This window comes from Gordionus sp. m RMFG-2023, chromosome 1 (genome assembly GCF_954871325.1).
Source record: "Gordionus sp. m RMFG-2023 chromosome 1, tfGorSpeb1-WG-v2, whole genome shotgun sequence".
In the NCBI taxonomy this organism is placed as follows: Eukaryota; Metazoa; Nematomorpha; class Gordioida; order Chordodea; family Parachordodidae; genus Gordionus; species Gordionus sp. m RMFG-2023.
The window spans coordinates 34,037,699-34,060,421 of NC_088775.1; the positions used below are offsets into that span (position 1 = coordinate 34,037,699).

Here is a 22,723-nt window from a genome sequence, read left to right on the forward strand (position 1 = left end):
ATAATCAATTCACAGCGTTTGTGATAATTTGTTTTAAACATGATTGTCAAAGATTTCTCCAGCATTTTTGTACTTGTTGAATGAAGTCTTAACAAGATTGTTAAACTTAACTAACAGGACACATATCTTGCAATAAGCTCCATTGTCCATAACCACCTAGTAAAATAACTATTTTAAAATTTTAACTTTCGATTAGCACATAAAGTTTGTGGACATTGAAATGTGAGGGGTGGAATATAAATCTATTATTAAATAAATATTTATCATTGGTATCTTTAATACCTTTTTAACAAGTATATGTTTTACTTCTAGTAATTATAAAATGTTATAAAATTGTTTGTACGTTTTTGTTTTTTTGTAAGATGACTAGAATTTTCATCCTCATCAATATGTTTAAAAAAATTTCTTATATCCACAATTGTTATTTGACTAGAAATTTGAAAATAATAGATAAATATTACGTCAAGGAAAACTTGAAATCGAAATTAATTGATAAAATAACAGGAAATGAATGTGATAAATAAATGTAATTAAATATTGCATTTATTGGATTGGGTGGGGAGGGGGGGATTTGTCCCCCTGCCTCCCCTGCCGCGTACGCGCCTGGATGAGATAATGAATACAAAATAAATGAGGACGTGTGCTCCCTGCTGGATCCTTTCGTCAGAATTTATGTCATGTGGACTGAATAAAGGAGTTTTAATGTTAGTATGTCTCTAGAAATCTTGTATCAATAAGAAATTTGGGATAAAAACAATTTATGAAATGTTCAAGAAATTTGTTATTGAAGGCATTATTAAAGTCTACTTTGATAATAGCCATGTTAGGAGGAGGATTTTGGATATAATACAAATGGCATGTGAAGCTATTTTGCCTCTCCCTTAACACCAACTCCTAATTAATACGTATCATACGCGTACGCAGGAATTTGGTCTGGGGGGGGGATAATAAAATTTTTTAAGAAATATTATTGTTTTTTAAAAATATCAAGCATAAATTTATTAGGACTAATAACTATTTCTAATACACAATTTTAAATTAATGTGAATTATAAAAAAATTATATGTAAAGAATCACTTAAATGACCCAAAATAGAAATTTGAATTTTTTGAGCTTTAAAATTTATATATAAAGCATAAAAAATTTAAATGTTAGAAATATAAATTAATACACAAAAAGCTTAGGGAATAATTGTATTTTGTATGTTATATATTTACAATGTAAAATCCAATCTTCGTTGGGATTATGCTAATTTTTCAATTATCTCATCCTTGCTTGTTGTCAAATGCCTATGAATATTCAAAAGATCCAAACCTTTCAATCTACTTCAAAAGTTGTACTACTTGATATGTTTTCAGAGACCTGCAGGCCCGGCCCTCGGGCCGGACCGTATGGCCGGGCCCAAATTTTTTTTAAAAAAATGCCCGGGCTGAACCTGAATTTAAAAAAAACATCTAGGCCGGGCCTGAAAATTTTTTTTAAAAAAATATCCGGGCCGGACTGTATATTTTAAAACAGCCTATATTTGAAATCGTTATTATTAGCTATAAAAATCAAAAATAAATATAATTTATTTTTAAAAAATCCGGGTAGGGCCTGAAAATTTTATTTTAAAAAAGGCCGGGCCGGGCCTGAAAATTGAGCTTTGCTGTAAAAATCTTTAAAAAAATCCGGGTCGTGCCCTACAAATGGTACCTCTGCAGGGCTCTGTTATTCTTCTTAAAAAAGAGAATGTTCTCTCATTAGTTTACTATTGGGAAGAGTTGCTAATATATATAAACCCTTTTAATACATTGGAAATATAATCTAAAATGTGTTTGAAATAATGCAGAGCATCCATAGCATTTTTTGGGACTGTATCAATCATAGTTAATCTTATAAACATAGTTATTCAGCTAATAAGGCATCATAAGATACTTTAACATCTTCATGATAAAAATCCAACAAATTTTTTTTTTCTATCACCATCTGAAAAAGGTTGGGAAGGCTTTTATGGAAATAATATTTGCAGATTGGTAAGTGCTGCATAATGAATTAAAAACCATTCATTTATTTGGTTTATAAATGTATTTGTATCTATGATATACTCTTCTACTGATCCTATATTAATGTTTTAACTATGAGCTTGCCTTGCTGCAAGTCGAGTGAGACAAATATTAAACACGTATAGCTCTGCTTTTGACTTAACAATAACATATAAACCATAAAATTCTTCATAAACATTAGCCCTAATTTCATTGAATTCTAATAAAATGCTCTCCGCTATTCTCATCTTCTTAATCAAGTCATCATGTTTTTGAAAAGTAATGCATAAAATAGTTGTACATTCTAATGAGAAAAAAAATTTGGAATAAGCATTGAATTTAATAATTTTCTTGCTTCTAAGAAAAAATTTCTTTCAGGCCATTGTGATATGTCAGTAATAGCAAATAATCGGCTCTTCTAACTCCCATATTTATATATTCTTATCAATTTTTACAAATTAAAATTTTTATTTACAAACGAATTAAAAAATATGGAAATGTTTAAACTAAATCTGCACAACACTCTAAACAAAAATATTTTTGAAAAATATATCCGGAATCTGCATTTTTTGGCTTTGAAGGGGGGGGGATTTGTCCCCCCTGCCCCCCCCCCCGCTGCGTACGCCAATGATACGTATGCTTAATAAGTTAAGACCCTGGGTTTTGACCCGTGGCAATTATTTTTGCTAATATCTTCTAAATAACCATTGCAATGGGGTGGATACCACCACAGTGTTTGTGAGTAATCAGGTTTGCCTCCCCCCCCCCCAAAAAAAAATTTACGAATTTATGATGACATGTATTTTTTAAGAGTATATTTAGGAATTTAAAAGCATTTAAATTATTCTTTGAGATTAATGTAGATTTTATATGAAGTGTGGGCAAAAACCATTGCGTTTGAATGTGGAAAATTTGTTAAAAGAATTGACAAATATCATAATTCACAAATCATATTTTTTTATTCCATATTATCATATATTTGGCCTTTTCTCTAAAAAATTATAGAAATCTTAGAAGAATGAATACGGATAATCTATTCCTCTCATTTGACTATTCTGATTCATCCATCGTCAAATGAAGGTTAAATTTATTATTTATCCATAAGGAGAAAATTCTGATTCCCCGTCATTCTTGACGGGTTATCAGCTAGTAATCATATAATTTTTTTATTTTATAAATAATTTCATAATAATAAATTAATGAAAGGAACTAATATACAATTTAATTGTTGTAATATTTAAAAAAAATAGTTAAAATTTTACACTGTTATATTATTCGCAAAAAGAAAAAAATTTAAAACAGATTCAGTTTTTAGCCAATTTTAAAAAAGATTTGCTTATTGATTTTTCCCTCAGATATCAGAAAGGTTTGGACTTCTATTGGTGAAATTTCGAGGCATTGGCAATAATATTTGGTTAAATTTGATTTGTCCCTTTTTAAAAATAGACTAAATGGAGTTGTTTAACATCACTACATTCACCCATAAACATTGCAAAAATTTTAAAAGAATATTTATTAACTTATGAAAAATAAAAAAAATAAAATAAACTTAATCATTGGTGAAAGTTAGTTGATTTTTTTAAATATAAAATAATGATATATACAAAGATAGATGGTAATTTCTGATCGGTTTTAGTAATATCGGACGGATCGGTGAATTGTTTTCCTTCTCGATTGGTTCAACAACTTAAAAAAAGTGATTCCAAATACAATATAGTTGTGCTTATTTCTAAGATGAAGGATAATAAAATTTTTTTTAATTAATATAACTTATCCGAGTTCTTATAACTTCACATCATTATATAAATAAACCAAAATTAAATATCACCGATCAGACCCTGCCAAAGTTCTGAAAAAGGGTAGTATGAGGAAAAGGGCAGCCCCTCAATATAAAATAAAACTTTCTACCACAATTCAAAAATTTTGACCTGGCATCCTTGTTCTTATTGATCCTTAAATGTAGCAATATCCAAGCATATAAAACAATCTTTATCGTCAAATAATATTAATAATGATATCCCAAAATGTAACAAACATAATATTTCTAAAAAATTATTCAATTCAAAGTAATCGCTAAAATTAATTAACAATCTAAATATATCTAGCGCTCTAAAATAGTCAGTTCAAATGAAAGATTTGTGCTAGCAAATAAAATCCTTTCAATTAAAACATCCCTTACTTTGCAATAAAATTCTTCAAAAAATATTCAGCTGGAGGATTTGATGTTATACGCCTAATCTATGATCAAGATTTATCAAACCAACTATCGAGCAAAACACTATTAACAATCTTGATAACTTTCTTATACAATATACTTAAAGAGAGACCACTCCAGATATTAAGCTTGTTTTATTCGTAGCACAACTCATAGACCTTTATAAAAAGAATGGTAGAGTTTGCCCGATAGACAGAATTTATTTTTCGCAGAATAATAGCTAAGATAATAAGTAATCAAATAAAATCTAACCTTGGCACATTGTTACTCTAACCAACTAGATTTTTGGGCCAAAGAATGGATGAGCTGCAACAACTCACACCACTCACATCATTTCAGAAATTTCTAAAGACAATCTCCACATTTTAATTTCAACAATGCTTTCAACAGGCTCCACAGACTTCAAACCTCCCTTTACCCAAACTTATTCCGAATACAATTAATTCATCCTAAGTTGCTATTCGGCTCCTACAGCTCTAAAATTCAATAAAGATATTTTCAATCCTAGCAAGGTATATTGCAGGATGATCTCCTTTGCCGGCATTTGTTTAGGAATTCAAAAAATAATTTCTGATATAAATGAAAAATATGATCTGAGTCTCAACATTCGGTCCATTGACTAATATTTTATTTTTAAAAAATGTTTTAAATTAAACAAACTGCATGGGAAGACTCAATATTTCTAACATTATCCATTTTGCAAAATATATTTTAAATAAAAAGAATGTGTCCAAATGTTATTTAAAAATTATAGCAACTCATTACTAGCGTAGTAAACCTCTATATTGAGGATGGCAGCGTGTCAAAATAAAACCTTATTTCCACTGTTAAGCTGAATCTTCAACCTTCTTTAGGGGGTGAGGGATAAGTTGGGCCTAGGCCTATCAGATAACAAGAATGAGTAGGTCATTCTATGGCAATATCAAAACATAACTTTCGTGTGACCTCTTGAGATTTAGGTGAAATTTTATATATAAACTAAGATACTTGTAATTAAAGAAATGTTTTGGGAATATAAAGGTCAAAGTGTAAAAATGATCTATTTTTATGCTTACCAATTGTCATTCAATTAAAACATTCAGAATTATAAATAATGATTCTATTAACAAATAAAAAGTATACATTCTATTTTTTTTAAAATGTTTTTATTTTTCATTTAACCCCAATCTAAAGTTTAGGATCCTTGTAAAAAATAATGAGTTTATCTGATTTTAATAAAATTTTAAACAAATTCACTGACCTATCAATATCTATATGAAAAATTTGAATGCCAAGATTATAGTTATTTTTATAATATTTCCTTTTTTAGCATTTAGAATATCATAATAAGACCTAGCATTTAGAATATCATAATAAGACCTAGCATTTAGAATATCATAATAAGACCTAGCATTTAGAATATCATAATAAGACCATTTCCTAACAGAACGCAAAGACACAATTAATAAAGTTATCAAAGCTGTTTTAGGTAAAATTAAGAATTTAATTTTTTTTTAAAAGACTGGTAGCAAAAGATTTAATTTGCCAATATATAGTATGCACAAGAGTAAGACCAGCTGATTTTAGTAAATCAAGATTGAATGCTCTCTCCTATTAAATATTTCATCTATAAGTGGTAAACGCTCAAAAAAATAAGCGTAACTCCCGACCTCTATTTGTGCGCAACAGATATAATTAATAATAAATTGTTCGAGGCGAAAACCGCATAGGTAGCTAAATCTTTGATTGAGAACCGCTAAATCAAAAATTTAAATATTTTGCTAGGAAAATTATCTAAGATGACAAATCTTTTGTATTTTTATAACCTTCACATTCAATCGAAATAAAGCTATAAACATGTTCAGATAACAACTGAGCTCAAAAAAATGCTAAAAAATAGAATAAGTCGAACAAGATCGATAAATTCAAATTGACCTCCATACTGTTAAATTATTTCGTCCTATGATCAAATTATAAATAGTTTAACCGAACGGTTTTCGATGAACAATGATGTATTCAGTGAAAAATGAGAATATTAATTTCCCCATATTTAAATAAATTTAATAATCGGGTTAAATGAAAATACCGACCAAACCCCCATAAGAATGAGGCCGTTAGGAAAACATTGCCTACAAGGAATATTATAGTATACATGTTTATGCTATATATACAGTAAATATATTTAAAAAATAATACTTGAAGATTAACAAATTATATTAATATTTCAAAGTGAACTTAAAACGTATCAGGTCAATTCGGCGAAATTTTTAACAGGAAACACATTTAAAAGTTACTTTTATCGCGAATGTCGTTTATCGCATATAGAGCTAAAATAATATCTAGAAACAAATTCAGTAAATTTATTTCAGCGAAAAATTTACAGCGAGAAAATATCATAAATCCATTATCGCAAATCAATTTTCGTGAAACCTAAATCGCGAACACTTTGAAGAGAATACACTTTAAGGAAACTTTTATCGATAATTCTTTGCAGCTAAACATTTTTGTGAACCCCTTATAGCAAGTTTTCTATTGCAACTGTATCTGCGCTAATCAATGAATAGAATTTTTAAAAAAGAAACAAGATATTCAATAAATTTACCCATGTAAGTTCTTAAATCACAAGCGTGAAATGTTTGAGCATTTTGTTAATTATACTGAGTAAGACTTGACTTAAATGCTAACTTTTCTGATGTGATGAAAAAAAACTTAGCAATTTTTTCATGGTCTCTCTCATTCATAATCGTAAGTATAGAGGGAGTGTTTTGAGTTCTATTTTTTACTCCAATAAATTTATTCCCTCCCCCCTCCCTCTAACATAAATTTAAAATTTTTTAAGAGTGTTTTATGCCATAAAATCATTTTATCGAATATTCTGAAATGCATAGTTATTTATCTACTCAGGATTCAAAATAATGAAAGCTATACATTTTATAAAGTTTTTTTTAAAAAGGTCAGACGATTTCTAAATAAAAGTTTGAATTATCTTAGAACTTTATTGGATTTTCCAAGTTAATTTTTTTTTAGTATTTTAAATTTTTTTTAATGATTTTTCTTAATTTTTTTTTTTTTTTTTTTAAATTTTAATAATTCTTTATTTTTTCCTTTCGTGTAAAATAATACTAGCGTTAAAATACTAAATTAAAATAATATAAAATAAAATAAAATAAATAAAATATTATATAAAAACCGAGGTGGGACTACAAGTTCCCAAAAAACATGTGTAATTATATTTTAAAATTATGATTTGGAGGTTTTGTTTTAAGAAATAAGATTCTTTAGGTTCTGATGTAATAAATCTCATTTTTTTAAAAAATCTCTCATTCATTTCTCTAGTAAATTCTTGTTCCCTTTTCTGAACCTCGGGAACTTAAATTTATTATAAAAGGCAAATCTTTTTATAATTAATAATTCTCAATTATTCGAATAATGTAAACCTAAGATGTAAATTATATGTAACCTCTAATATAATATATTTCAAAAAAGGTTCATGGAGTGTCAATCACATTTTTTGCATGCCATCCAAGTGTAAATTGTTTACATAATATTGGTATAACTTTCTGATATAATAAGTTTGTAAATTTTTGTCTCTCTCTCTCCTTTTGGCTTCTTTCCATATCAATTTATAAAAATAATTTCAAGATTATATGATCAAAATATTCCATTGGATAAGATAAATCTGTAATTGCTATTGAAAGAAAGAATTAGAGATATTATAGAAATAAATCAGTTGTCATGTGATTCAAGCTCAGTGGTAGTCCGATATTATAACTGTTTTTTATTAAAATTATTTATTATACAACCTCCTAAATTTGTAATTGCTTCTGGAAGAAAGAATTAGAGTCATTATGGAAATAAATCAGTTGTCATGTAAGCTTCGTGGCTGTCCGATATCATATATTATACAACTTTCAACTTCATACCATCCTCCTTACTTTGAATCTCATAATTAAATGGCTCAAAGTAAATTAATGCAGTTTGATAATTTTTATTCTCCAATAGTGGCTAAATACATGTCTCATATAAATAATTATAAGATTTATACTTTAAAAATAATTAGACAATATTGTACGAAATTTTTATTTGTTTGATCCAATATATAAGCATGATTAAATTATTCAAAAAACAAAATCTGATAAAAACCAGTCTAAGACGTTAGTGTTTTATATAGATTATAGTGATTTTGTTTAGTGATGCAAAACTGATTGATGAATTAATAAATAATGAGTACTAATCAGGTGGCAAAACCTAGATATCACTTTTACCAGTGGGGATCAAGATAATGAATCCAATAACTAATATAAGCCTAGGTTTTTAGTGCATGATTCTTATAAATAAGACTTTGAGGAAAAGCATAAGAAGGGTAGCAGCAAAAATTATATTCATATAGTAAAATTTCTAAACCAATTCTAAGCTTGAAAATTATTATATAAATTTATTAAGGTAAAAAAAATTAAAAGCCCAATCATTTGAATCGATCTTTCAACATATTTTTTTTAAATAATATTTATAAAAACAAATATTTTAAATAACGCTATTAGCAGGGTTGGGAAGTATATCGGATATTTGTATCTAATATCGAAAGATCTTGTATCAAAAATACAAATTATTTAAATCTGAATCTTACTTTAAAAAAAATATTTTAGTTAATTTAGATAGTATTAACATCTAAACTGATATTATAAATTTAATGAAAAATTAAATCTGAGTTGAAATTTTAAGATAGTATCATCATATGTAACGTATAGTCATAAAGAAATTTGCTAAACAACTACCATATTTTACTAAATCGCCATATATCCATCAATACTACAAAAATCATGAATCAAGTTATCGAAGATACAATTATAGAATCGGAATGGGAAAATAATGATACACAAGGAGAATACAATATCAAATATAAATCAAGCATGTTAAACGTAAGATATTGAAGTCATTCAACATGAACATATCAATATTAAAATTACTGCAGAGTATCAAGAATGCCACAAGCTTATAAGTGGCTCTACAGACTCATCATCTAGGATTACGTCAAGCATCTATAAGTATATCATATAATTTTATTAAAAATCACAATAAATAATCATATTCATTCCATATTCAATATCATAATATTTCATTTGCTAAATTTAGAAATTTTTTAAAATAATTTATATTATTTGATTTATAAAAAAATTAAAATGATATATAAAAATCAATCTAAAATATTTTATTTTTTGTTTCGTTGATAGAGAAGTCATCTAAAATCATATAAAAATTACATGAATCATCATGAAGTTACACAAACAGAAAAAAACAAAAAGAAATTGTGAAAACCAAAAACATTTACTTAAAAACCCGTTCTTAAATAATAAAAAGAAAACAATATCAGGAAAAATTTAATAATCTATTAACTTCGTTTGTTGTTAAAGGAATGCACCATTATCTATGTATAGTCAAATAAAAAGAATTTGTAAAAATGATGGAAGGTAAATTTAATTTTATAATTTTCTCTTATCCTTATCTTCTACTTGTCAATTTATTTAGAACTATTATCTTGTAATAATTACCATTACCAAGATTGTTGCAAAGAAAAATTGATGAATACTTTATATGTGAAACTGCTCAGTTATAGAAAGCTCAGGCATATATCTGCACTACTGCAGATTTACTACCATTTAAAGTTTTTAAAAAGTATCTTGGACCTTAGAAACTTTAAAAAAAAGATACAAGTATCTTGTACCTGATATCTTATTAAAATTTTTGCTAAGTATCTAGTATGACTATTAGCAATTATTGGACAGTATTGCTTTCGCAGTTCAAGCTATTGTCTTCGCAATTTGGTAGCCCCATAATGATATCGCTATAAAATTTTCGCTTAAAAAAAATTCGCAATACAGTTTTCGTTAAATATTTTCGCGATAAAAATTTCTCCATAAAACATTCACCATAAAAGTTTCGCTGAATTGACATGGAACCAAAATAGTGGGATTTTAGCAATTAGGTATATTTAGAGAGGAAGAAATTTGTCGAAATTTACTAATAAAATTTTAAAATGTAATATCGCACTCAATTAAATGTGCTTAAATTAAATTAAATAGATCACAAATCGTATGTGATATTTGTATAAGATCATATGTTTTAATTTGACCAGTTATAATTAAGTTAATTTAAGGTAGAATTGTTATATAAAATAAATTTTTCATTTTGAAATTTACAAGGTTTTTTATACGAATAATATGATTAAATGTTTTTTATAGATTCAACTTTTTGAATAATTATATATTTTTTTAAAAAAATAAGAAATTAGTAATAAAGATGGGGAAAAAAATTGATTAAGACTAAGTAACACATAGAAAACCTAAAAGTATAGTAAAATAGATAGATCCAAGAAGCAAGTAAAATATGCATACCTAAATATGAGGAAAAAAGAGGTCTTCGAATCGAATGGGTGTCAAACCCTATACATTCGCTTCCATACCGGGTTAAAGGTGCACGGGTAAAGGGACAGGATCTGTAAAGCTTTACTTGATGCAGGTCTTCTCTTTGTTCTAAAATTCGGTCTTCTGGTAGAGTTGTTAGCCCCCAGAGACCATTAAAACCGGTTCCAGTTGATAAAGATGAGGTATTTTGTCCTTTTAATCCGGCCCAGTTTCGCGGTTGGCAATTAGGACCCGGGATGTTCTTAGCGTGGGACGCCGTTAAGTGGAAGAGTTTGGAGGAAGGAGAGCAGTTTTTGCGGATTCTTTGGTTAAATTTGTCTATGGGGTCTTGGTAAGCCTGTGGAGTTAACAGGTGGGAAGGAATAAATGAAGGGATGATGGGGTCAAAATGTTTAGATATTATAATGTAATTATATATCTAATTATATAAGCCAATAGTTTAAAAAAAATTCTTTTCTATAGAGTATATGCGTCCAAAGTCAAAAAATGTGGCTCTCGCAATTTATACATTATGCGTCCAAATTCGATTTCGTAAATTTCACTAATAAATTTAATTTATTTTAAAATAAAATTTTGACTTTGGATATTTATATATTTCGAAATTCTTTTATTGACTGAATAAGATTAATTGTTAAATTTATTAACTATTTAGTGTACATTTCTTATAAAAACAAATAGGTTTATCACAATTAGTGTTGTTAAAAGCTCGATTTGAGTTGATTTTTTAAAACGGCTAACTTAATATAAAAATAAGAAAAAGATTGTCCAAGCCTCGAAATTTCGCTAATAGAGAGCGTTAGCCTTTTTTAAAAATCGTCTAGAGCCGTTTAACAACATAAATAAAATGAAATAAGGGAAGAAATGTCATTTTCCAGAAAAAAACTCATATTTTAAAAAATATATTTTCTATGTATTTAAATTTTTCGCAAAATACAAATAAAATCTTTGATTTATCTTATTATAGGTTAGGGCTTACAGAATCGATTAAACAACTCAGAGTAGCTAGAGCTTTATCCAGCACGAGGTAAGCATCGATCCATAATACATCTAAATCGCGTTTTCCTCCAGGATATATCGGGGAATACTCCAAATTATCGAATTCGGTTACTAAAGAATTTTTTTAAAGTTGAAAAAATTAATTTTTAATTTGTAGCCCTAAATATTAATATTAGAGATTTTGTCTATTGGTCAAAAATATAATATATATAATGATTAAAAAACTCAACATTTCTTTAAAAGGGGCGTTTTCCATTATTTATAATACCAAATAAAGTATGAGGATGCTATTGATGAAATCTGAACATTTATAATTTAATAATACGTATAACCTGGTTATTGTAACCTGAATGAATATAGTAAAAAATCAAGCGAATTCTGGTCACATTCACATATAATGATAAATATTTCACATTGCTTCGTTTTAGGTATAGTAAATAGTAGTGAATTCTTAAATATTTCAACATTTTAATAAATCATGAATATTATTTTGACTGTATTAGGTAAATAGAATCAAAGGAACGAAAATATCGTGAATAAATGTTTAAAAAATAAATCATTTGATTTGTCAATTGGCCAATTGATATAATTTTTTTTTATAAATCGGCCTAGCAGGACCCAGGTTTGTATTTCATTTTAGGCCTGATCAGTGTTTTAAAAATCATACTTTATATCAGGCCGGTGTTATCTGGCTCGGGCGGGGATTTGATACCCCACTGATTTTGATGCGAGCCTTTATATCTGGCATATTATATTGAACATTCTCTTTGGTTATACAATTTTTTTTATAGCTATCTAAAGAAAATTTGAACGATGAATATATAATCATGAACTAGCTTTAACAAAGCAAATTGATTTCCCACCACTATTCTAGTCATATCTTAATAAGTAATAAATAAATATTTATTTAAAAAAAATAGATTTATAAATATGTTATATTGAACAAGGTTTAAACCGGTTCCGAAAAAATTATATACATTAGGTGCACCTTTTAGCGACATAGTACAAAGGTTCCGTTATGGTTTATAAAAGTTCAGGGGTTCCTTCTTTTAAATAAGATAATTTTGTAACAGTAAATACAATAAATCTTCGATATTTTTGATAATAGATTTTTAAAGCTCATTTTTTTATATATCGACATAAAATTATATAGTTATTTTTAAAATTTAACATTCACGCTTTCAAAAAATTTGATATTTTATTAATAAAAGTAAGAAACCAAATCATATTTTTTAGTAAATATGTTATTTGTTTTTATTATAAAATAGCGTTCGAAAATTTTTTATGACACAAATATTGAATTGGTCTTAGGCTGAATAAACTGTAATTTATTTTCAAATAAAAATTACATTAATTTATTTGTACAGTGATTACCGAATCGGACTATAGTACTGACTACGGAGTCTGAACCTTATTTTGGTATATTATAATTTGAGATAGAAGCATAATATATTTTAACAATATCAAATACCAATAAATATCATGATTTATTCAATTAAATATTAATTAATCTAATGAGAATAAATTAAATCATCTTAGATCCTTTTTTGACCATTACCTATCTACTTTAGAAAATAGCTGTCCATCAGGGGCATATTTTTCAAAGGGGGATAGGGGATATGCATCCAAAGAAGTTAGGCTAGTGAGTAATATAAGTAAAAATCACTATTTGTACATTAGAGAAAAAAAACTGGTAAAAGTATTCTAATTTATTAATTATTATTTATTTTGATTTTAAGGTTAATAAAATTTCAAATCATGCATTTAGTAGTTTAAAATTCATACACGCTCGTAACTAATTTTTAGAATACGGTTCAACTAGTTTATTATTACCAACTAATATTTTTAATTACCAGTTAATGTTTAATAAAGTGGCTCATGATAAGATTTATTTTATTATATAATGGGGGGGGGGGGTTATAGGTGTAGGGGTTAATATTGGACGGGGGGGGGGGGTTGCTTTCAGCAAATGTTCTGTCAAGCATACGCTGCGCTGATCATATCAATACATATTAAGGATTAGAGATCTGCAAAAGTAGACCCGGTACGAACATTTTTTTAAAAAAAATCGGTTTCGGGTTAGGTCGGGCCTAATCTATTTTAAAAAAAATCAAGCCGGGTTGGGTCTTGGGAATTTTTTTAAATATATCTAAATTCATCACTTTTATGTCGAATTTTTTTATGTAAAATAAAAACATTTTATTTTATTTATAGAAACTAGACATCATATGACATATATCTTTTATTTTGAGTAATTATAATATTTCAAAAAATTAATTTCTATATTTAAATAAATTCGGGCCGGGCCTGAACGGTAAAACTTTTTTAAAAAAAATCTCAGGCCGAGTTTGAAAAATTAGGCCCGATGCAGATCCCTATTAAGGATTATCATTTAGATATTACTATTTTGTGGGTTTTTGATTTTTTCATAAAATATGCGTTTGCATTTTTAAATGGAAATTAAGTTTTGATTATTTTACGTTTTATACATTATTTTTTAACTATATAGAAATATAATTTAATTAGCTTAAAAATAATAAATGAAAGGTTAACAAAACATATATTTAAGATAATAAAGTTTTTAGGCAAATAAAACTTATCCTATATAAGATCAGACAACAATAAAACGCTCAATAAAATGAAAATATGAATTATGGCAATCTCCTTAAGATGATATGAATCATATCAAATTATAATAAAATACTCATAGATCCCTTAGAGAAGTAGATTTTCATAACGTAGAAAAAGAAAGCTAAAATTTTCCAATAAATAAAATTCCAAGTGAAGAGGTTCTCTAATAACTTTTTTGGCAAAGACCACTGTTAATAAAATTATCAATACTGTTCAAGGTAAAATTAGGAATTTAATAAAAAAAAGAAGTAGCAAAAGATTGGAAAATATTGTACACAAGACATCTGCTGATTGATGCATCAATAAAAAATAGATGCTCTATTCTTTTAATTAATTGTGAAGGTTCCAAAATAGGTGAAACAACATGGTGGGCCCCGAAATTTCTTGTTATATCACCAAGCCAAAAATTAAAATACTTTATCGGCTTGGAATGATCAAGGATGCCAAGTTTTCTATATCTTTTATAACCTTCACCCATTCAAGATAAAGCTACAAACATGGCAACATATTTAGGGAAAATATTTTTGATTAAAAGCTACCATATAGCATTTGGTTATAAAATGAAATACTAAAAAACAGAATAAGTCGAACAAGGAGGATGGACAGAAATGAAAGCAAAGATGAACCTCCACAGATCTAATTGACCTATATACTGTTTAAATATTTCGTCCTATAATTGATCAAATTATAAATAGTTTGACGTAACGGTTTCCAGTGAATAACGAGCTTATAACGAATATTCAATATTTGTATCAGAAGCATTTTGATAAAATATATATCAAAGGTATTTATGAGTCTTTGAAGAAAGTTTCACAATTCGAATATGTATTGAGAGGGAAATACAACATCATTTGCCTCATTTATCAAGATTTAATGGTCGGGTTAAATGAAAATACTGATAATAAAATCTGTGATCGGCGTAACCGGAGGGAAGAAGATTCCCCTATAGCAAATTTGTATGCTATCATAAATAAAAATTTACCCCTTACAAACCATCTCCAAAAAATATGTATACAATACACCATTACAAGTAAGATTTTGTTAGAAAAATTAGTAAAAAGATCTCTAATAAAATTTATGGAGAACAAATTCATCTAATAGTGCCCCCCCCCACAGCAAAATTCTGGATAGGATTATAAGATAAACAAAAATTAAATAACATATGATAAAATTAACTCCAACTGGTAATAACAAGTATTTATCTAAAGAAGAAAATTGAAATGGCAACTTGAATTTCACTAAAAGGAAGATATAATTTGGTACAAACATAAAGAAATATATGGTATAAAAGATTAATCATTTATTTGGTACACGCGTTATCTTGAAGTCATTTGAGCTACGAAAGACAAAATAGCCTGAGAAAAATGAAAATGTAGAGTTGTGAGCGAAATTTTATTTTTAAAAATTCAAGACTAGTAAAAACACTCGGCTTTAATATTGGGAGTCAAATGCTGTGCTTAACAAAAGTCAGATAAAAATTTTATGGGTATAACAAAATGAAAATGCTCAAATACATGCTGAGAAACCCAAAAAATTGGCATGTAAAGAATGATCCCAATAGAGAGACATTTATGATAGCCCCATTCCCGGATAAGTTGAAAGAAAGTAGACTATTGTAGGTTATTAAATCAAAATATAAAATCACATGTAAATTCGTTCTTTGACAAGAACATCTAAAAAGATAATAATCAATATAAATAATAAATATTAATGCTAAATGTAAGATGCTATCTAGCTGATATAAATTTATTAAATTTTTAATTCATTTTTGAAGACTAAAATTAATTTATTATCGAAATTTACGAAATCGAGTTTGAAAGCATACTGCAAGAATCATTTTTTTAAAAATTTTTTTTAACTTTGAACACACCTTTATTTCTCTTATTTATAGGTAGAATAAATGGAGACAAATTATTCCTACCTCCCCCATCCCCAACACATGTAGTACTACTTAATATATAAAATATATAAATATGATAGGAGAAAAGTCACTACTTATATTATTTTTCTAAAAAAATATAAATATCTCATATTTTATTTCTGATCGGACTCTTTTTTTAAGATTGACCTCAAAATTCGATATATTTTGGTGGTTTCATTTTCATGGGCAAAATACATTTAATGGCCAATCGGCCCTTGATAGTTTTATGTGTGCAATTAATATTTGAATATATATTATATCATATGTACAATTGTGATAAGTATATTTTTGTATGTACATAAGTATGATCTTATAAATGTGCAATTCTTAAAATAAAATGTGTGATTCGATTATCCTGTCATAATTGTCTTCTTCTTATGAAAAAAATGTAATAGTTGCAATATAATGTTCAACCCATTGTTTTAGACATGTTTGTATCCAAAAATATAAGAAAGAAATAATAAAAACCATATAATAGGAGTAAACCATTAAAGGGAACCGCAAAATGAAGGTTTAGGGGCAGAAATTCCCCATAAAAATGAGGCTACTAGAAAAAATTGCCCCGAAAACGGCACAGACCTAACATACCCCAGTCCTATAAACGTTTTAAAATCGAAAATGATGGGGGCTAACTTCGGGGCTTTTTTTAACTAGTCTTGGCTAATTTTCTAACAAACTAATCAAGATAAAAAATTATTTAAAAAGTATCATTAGAATGAACAAATAAGTATCGTTTTTTCCAGCTTTAAAAATAAAATTTTAATTTTTTCCCTCCAAATTTTTAAATAAGGAATAGCTCGAAAACGGTAACTGCATAAATGAAACTTAAAACGGCATGAACTAATACAAATCAAGCAAAAACCAATCCCGTCGATAAAAAATTTAAAATTTTAAAACGATTGGGCCAACTTTCAAGGCATTTTTATAATACTAGTAGTCTACGCTAAATTTTCTGACAAACGAATAAAGATAAAATTAATTTTCAAGACAATCATTTACAGTTTAAAATTTTTTAAAATAATAATTAAAGATTAACATTTTCCCTCCAAATTTGGAGTAATTCGGAACAAATGAATAAAAGCCGCACAAATTATTCTCTACCATATTGTATGTTTTTTTTATAATTCTGGAATAATTAAAAAATAATAGGAGGCACAAATACAACTGAAAATGGCATAAATCAATCCAGCCTATAAAAATTTTAAATTGTAGCCATGGACCTCAAAAATATCGATAAATTTTTTTAAAATAAAATTAATGACCAAAAAATATCCAGACAATTTAAACTTGATTTTGAATATTTGCACAAGATTGTTAGTTAAATATATATATAATGGTTAACATTTTCATGTCTTTTTTTATGGGATTAAGTTAAATGAAAATATAGGCTTTTAGCTAGGATGGTAAATAGGGGTTGAATTAAATGTTAAAATCAATAAAAACATGAAGAAGAATAAAAGATATTATAAGATAGAAAATAGGCCTTGACATTTAAAATGATCGGTGAAGAAAATTAAATGTTTATTTCATGTAAATGTGGGGTTGATTCGCAAATGTAAAGTTTAAATTATCTTCCTCGTCATTTCAATTTTAAAAAATCTTCTTATTTTTATTTATTTAACTTTTTAAGAAAAAGGGTTATTTTTTAATCAGCTGTTTACTTTATCACATTTTAATTTTTTAACCAGCCAATATTTTTTGTCCTTTATTATAATGTATTTTTTTTAATATTATTTATAGATTAGCGTAAGCATGGATGTTGTTATTACATTATCATCCTCTGATTCTGAATTCAGATAGATGAATTAATATTACCATGGCCAAAATAGAATAAATACTTTAGAGTAACATCATATCTTCAATAAACTTATTCTACCCTTTACTAACTGTAAAATATGTCCTAAAAGTATATCATCAGTTTCAAAACTTTAAGTTCTCAAGAGATACTTGATTGTGATATTTATTATTTTATGTAATATACTATAAGTATTGTTGTATCTGTCGATTGTAATTGACAAATATGGACGTTTTTCAATATATTTTTTCGAGAAGATTATTGAGGTACGTGAAGTTGGCCCTACACTTTTGGATTTTCAATGGTTTATCAGTTGGACTGATTTGTACTCGATTTGTACCGTTTTCAGTTCGATTTGTACCATAACCGTTTTTGAGATATTCAAAGAACAAAATGGGGGCCCAACTTCACGACAGCCCCCCAACTTTTGAATTTAAAAATAAAAAGTGTATAGGTCGATAGAGGATGATTTACCGTTTTCAGTTCGATTTGTGCCATCACTGTTTACCAGCTATTGACCGTTAAAAATATGGCGCCAAAAATATAATTTTAAAAATATTTCTTAACGTACAACGATAGAAAAATTTTTTATCTTCCTAATGCCTTAAATTAAGCTTTATCTTCATTATTTATTTCGGAAATCAAATTTCTATATTATAGCGTGAAATTAGCCCCCCCCCCCCAGATATTCAAAATTTGACATTTTTCAAATTTTTAAAACGGCATTGATTTGTACTATTTGTACCGTTTCAAACTCGATTTGTACTATTACCGTTTTCCAGCTATTGACCGTTAGAAAAATGGTGCCAAAAATAAAAAACACTCAAAATTTTTTTTTTTTAAATTTCTTAGCGTACAACGATAGAGAATTTTTTTTCTCTTCCTAATGATGCCTCAAATTAAGCTTTATTATCATTATTTATTTCGGAAATCAAATTTTAAACCTTATATTATAGCGTTAAGTTAGCTTCCACGATATTGAAATTTTGACATCAAATTTTTAAAACGGGATTGATTTTACCGTTATAAACTAGATTTGTACTATTAACGTTTACCATTCGCACTTTTTATTTAAAATAACATATTTATATATTTTATTTTCCAAATTTTATAAATAATAAATCATTTATTGTTATCATAATTATATAGCAGATAGATACATCAAATTCAAATAATTGCTAATTTGATTTCCGAAATAAATAATGAAGATAAAGCTTAATTTGAGGCATCATTAGGAAGAGAAAAAAATTCTCTATCGTTGTAAGATAAGAAATTTTTTATAAAAATTAAATTTTGAGTGTTTTTTATTTGTGGCGCCATATTTTTAACGGTCAATAGCTGGAAAATGGTAAATTTACAAATCGAGTTTGAAACGGTACAAATAAATCCCGTTTTAAAAATTTGAAAAATGTGAAATTTTGAATATCAGGGGGCTAACTTCACGCTATAATATAAGGTTTTAAATTTGATTTCCGAAATAAATAATGAAGATAAAGCTTAATTTGAATTATTAGGAGAAAAAAATTCTATATCGTTGTACGCTAAGAAATTTAAAATAAAAAATTTTTTTAAGTGTTTTTTATTTTTGGCGCCATATTTTTAACGGTAAATAGCTGGAAAAAGGTAATGGTACAAACTATCCTGTTTTAAAAATTTGAAAAATGTCAAATTTTGAATATCGGAGGGGGGGGCTAACTTCACGCTAATATAAGGTTTAAAATTTGATTTCCGAAATAAATAATGACAAAGCTTAATTTGAGACATCATTAGGAAGAAAAAAAAATTCTCTATCGTTTTGTACGTTAAAAAAATTTCCAAAAAATTAATTTTGAGTGTTTTTTATTATTGGCGCCATATTTTTAACGGTCAATAGCTGGAAAAAAATCGAGTTTGAAACGGTACAAATCAATCCCGTTTTAAAAATTTGGAAAATGTCAAATTTTGAATATCGGGGTGGGGGAGGGGCTAACTTCACGCTATAATATAAGGTTTAAAATTTGATTTCTGAAATAAATATAAAGCTTAATTTGAGGCATCATTCAAATTGAGGTATCATTCAGAATAGAAAAAAATTCTCTATCGTTGTAGATTAAGAAATTTAAAAAAAAAAATTTTGAGTGTTTTTTATTTTTGGCGCCATATTTTTAACAATCAATAGCTGGAAAACGGTAATAGTACAAATCGAGTTTGAAAAGGTACAAATCAATCCCGTTTTAAAAATTTGAAAAATGTCAAATTTTGAATATCGGGGTGGGGGGAGGGGCTAACTTCACGCTATAACATAAGGTTTAAAATTTGATTTCCGAGATAAATAATAAAGATAAAGCTTAATTTGAGGCATCATTCGGAATAGAAAAAAATTCTCTATCGTTGTAGGTTAAGAAATTTTCTAAAAAAAATAAATTTTGAGTGTTTTTTATTTTTGGCGCCATATTTTTAATGGTCAATAGTTGAAAAACGGTATTGGTACATTTGAAACGGTACAAATCAATACAAATCGATGCCGTTTTAAAAATTGGAAAAATGTTAAATTTTGAATATCGGGGGGCTAACTTCATGCTATAATATAAGGTTTAAAATTTCATTTCCGAAATAAATAATGATAAAGCTTAATTTGAGGCATCATCAGTGTTATAAATAGTTTTATTTTTTTTTTGTATGAGTCATGAAATATTTTTTTTTTGTTGGAATTTTATTTTTAATATTTTTTTTAGTTTCGCGCAGTCATCATGAACATTATTATATAAATATTTTTAATATTTATTATGTAAAAAATAATTTAATATTTATAAAAAAAATAATCATATATAAACTAAAAAAAAAGTGGAAATTTATTTTTATTATTAATTATATTTTTTTTTATATATTGTTTTAAAGAAAAAAAAGACGAGATATTATTCCTTGTTGTGAAATTAAAAAAAAAGAAGATATTATTACTTGTTGTGAAATTAATAAAAAAAAAGGTAAAAAAAAAAAATAAACTGTTAAGTTAAACGTTTCTGCGCAGAGAAACTTTGAAATTGGTGCCGTGTTTATACAAAACCACCTGGTTAGTGCGGTTGTTGTAATATCATATAGTGGTATTTGAGTCTACATCTACGGAAAATATCATATAGTGGTATTTGAGTCTTCGAGTGAAAAATATCATATAGCGGTATTTGAGTCTTGAAGTGAATTGAACATCGTCTTCATCATCTACATCTACGGTAAAATTTCATATAGTGGTATTTGAGTCTTCGAGTGAAAAATATCATATAGTGGTATTTGAGTCTTGAAGTGAATTGAACATCGTCTTCATCATCTACATCTACGGTAAAATATCATATAGTGGTATTTGAGTCTTCGAGTGAAAAATATCATATAGTGGTATTTGAGTCTTGAAGTGAATTGTACATCGTCTTCATCATCGACATCAGCTGTCCATTTATTTTATTTATTTATTTTTTCTTCTCTCTCAAAATTAAAAAAAAAAAATCTTATCGTACGGAAGTGCTGTCCGAATTTTACGAGTTGTAAATCTGTTACACAAAATTTGCCCAAATTTTTGTCGTATCTTTAGACTTATTAACTGTAGATGTACATGTGTATTATTGGGTTGTTTACACTATTAATAATATCATATCTATTAACATTACAAATAACCAAAATTTTTATTTTGAAATTAATTATAAATTTTTTATAAGGTCAAAATGAAAAGTTTAAAATTTGTAAAATACTGGGAAATACAGTATAATATTTTTGGGGCATTGGTTATATTAGTAATATGGATGTGTAGCTTAATATGGGGAAGAAAGTTGAGAAGAAGTCGAAGTGTGAAAATAAAGGGGCAGACATTGACGATAGAAGGACATAATGGGGAAGAGGATGTTATAGGAAAGATAACATGGTTCCCAGTGCAGGAGTTGATTAATGGGTGGACGGATAGCGAATTAGATAAATTAACCTATAGGCCTGAAAGGAGAGATTCATATACTAATCAGAGATTGGGGACATATAGGGGACCTAGAGAAAGTTTTCAGGGAAGGAGAGGAGAAATGAGACCCAACTTTGATTCTAGAGTAAGGGGGAGAATGAATTGTTATAATTGCGGAAGACAGGGACATATGGTCAGAGATTGCCAAGAAGCGAAATGTTTTGAATGTGGAAAATATGGACATATAGCCACGTTTTGTCCAGGAAGACGTGATAAGCTACGATGTGCAGGTTGTGGTCGATTTGGTCACAATAGGGAGGAATGCAATGTGGGTAATTTCAAAACTAGAGGCGGTTTTCCACAGAGGGACATGGGGCAAAGTGCTCCAAATGTTAGAATTATAGAAAGTGAAAAAAATAAAGAGGTAGGAATACCATTTTTGGCTGTGAATAAAGAGCAGAATAGAATCTGTTTCCGTTGCCGGAAGGAAGGACATGGGGCGAGAGATTGCTAGTATTTGTGACTATATGATGGCAAAGAGCATGCCGCAAAGGTCGGGGGGGGGCTTTGGGCGAAAGAGATGGAAAGATTAGATTATAGTGAGAAAGATTGGGTATCAAAGGGCATAAATATGATACAAGAGGAAAAGATACATGATCCTTGCCCTAGAGTTTGGATAAATTTGAATGGAAATATGGTATCCATGTTATTTGATACTGGGGCAGCCATATCCGTGATGGGATATGAGAAATATCAGAGTATTTGGTCGGAAGGGATAATTAAACGGGAGGACATCAAGATCCGTCAGTTGGATGGATCAGAAGTCG

At 27.7% G+C, this 22,723-nt stretch overlaps 1 protein-coding gene across 3 annotated transcripts in view; it reads right to left on the reverse strand.

Annotated features, from left to right (window-relative positions):
- The window catches only part of LOC135922765 (uncharacterized), a 122,432-nt gene that overhangs the window by 64,985 nt on the left and 34,724 nt on the right, over positions 1–22,723 (reverse strand). For all 3 annotated transcript variants that reach the window (XM_065457223.1, XM_065457224.1, XM_065457226.1), the window contains exons 2-3: positions 11,617–11,747; positions 10,611–10,977 (exon numbers count right to left, since the gene is read on the reverse strand). In XM_065457223.1, coding sequence (XP_065313295.1) covers positions 10,611–10,977; positions 11,617–11,747 — 498 coding nt within the window. The remainder of the gene's footprint in view (positions 1–10,610; positions 10,978–11,616; positions 11,748–22,723) is intronic.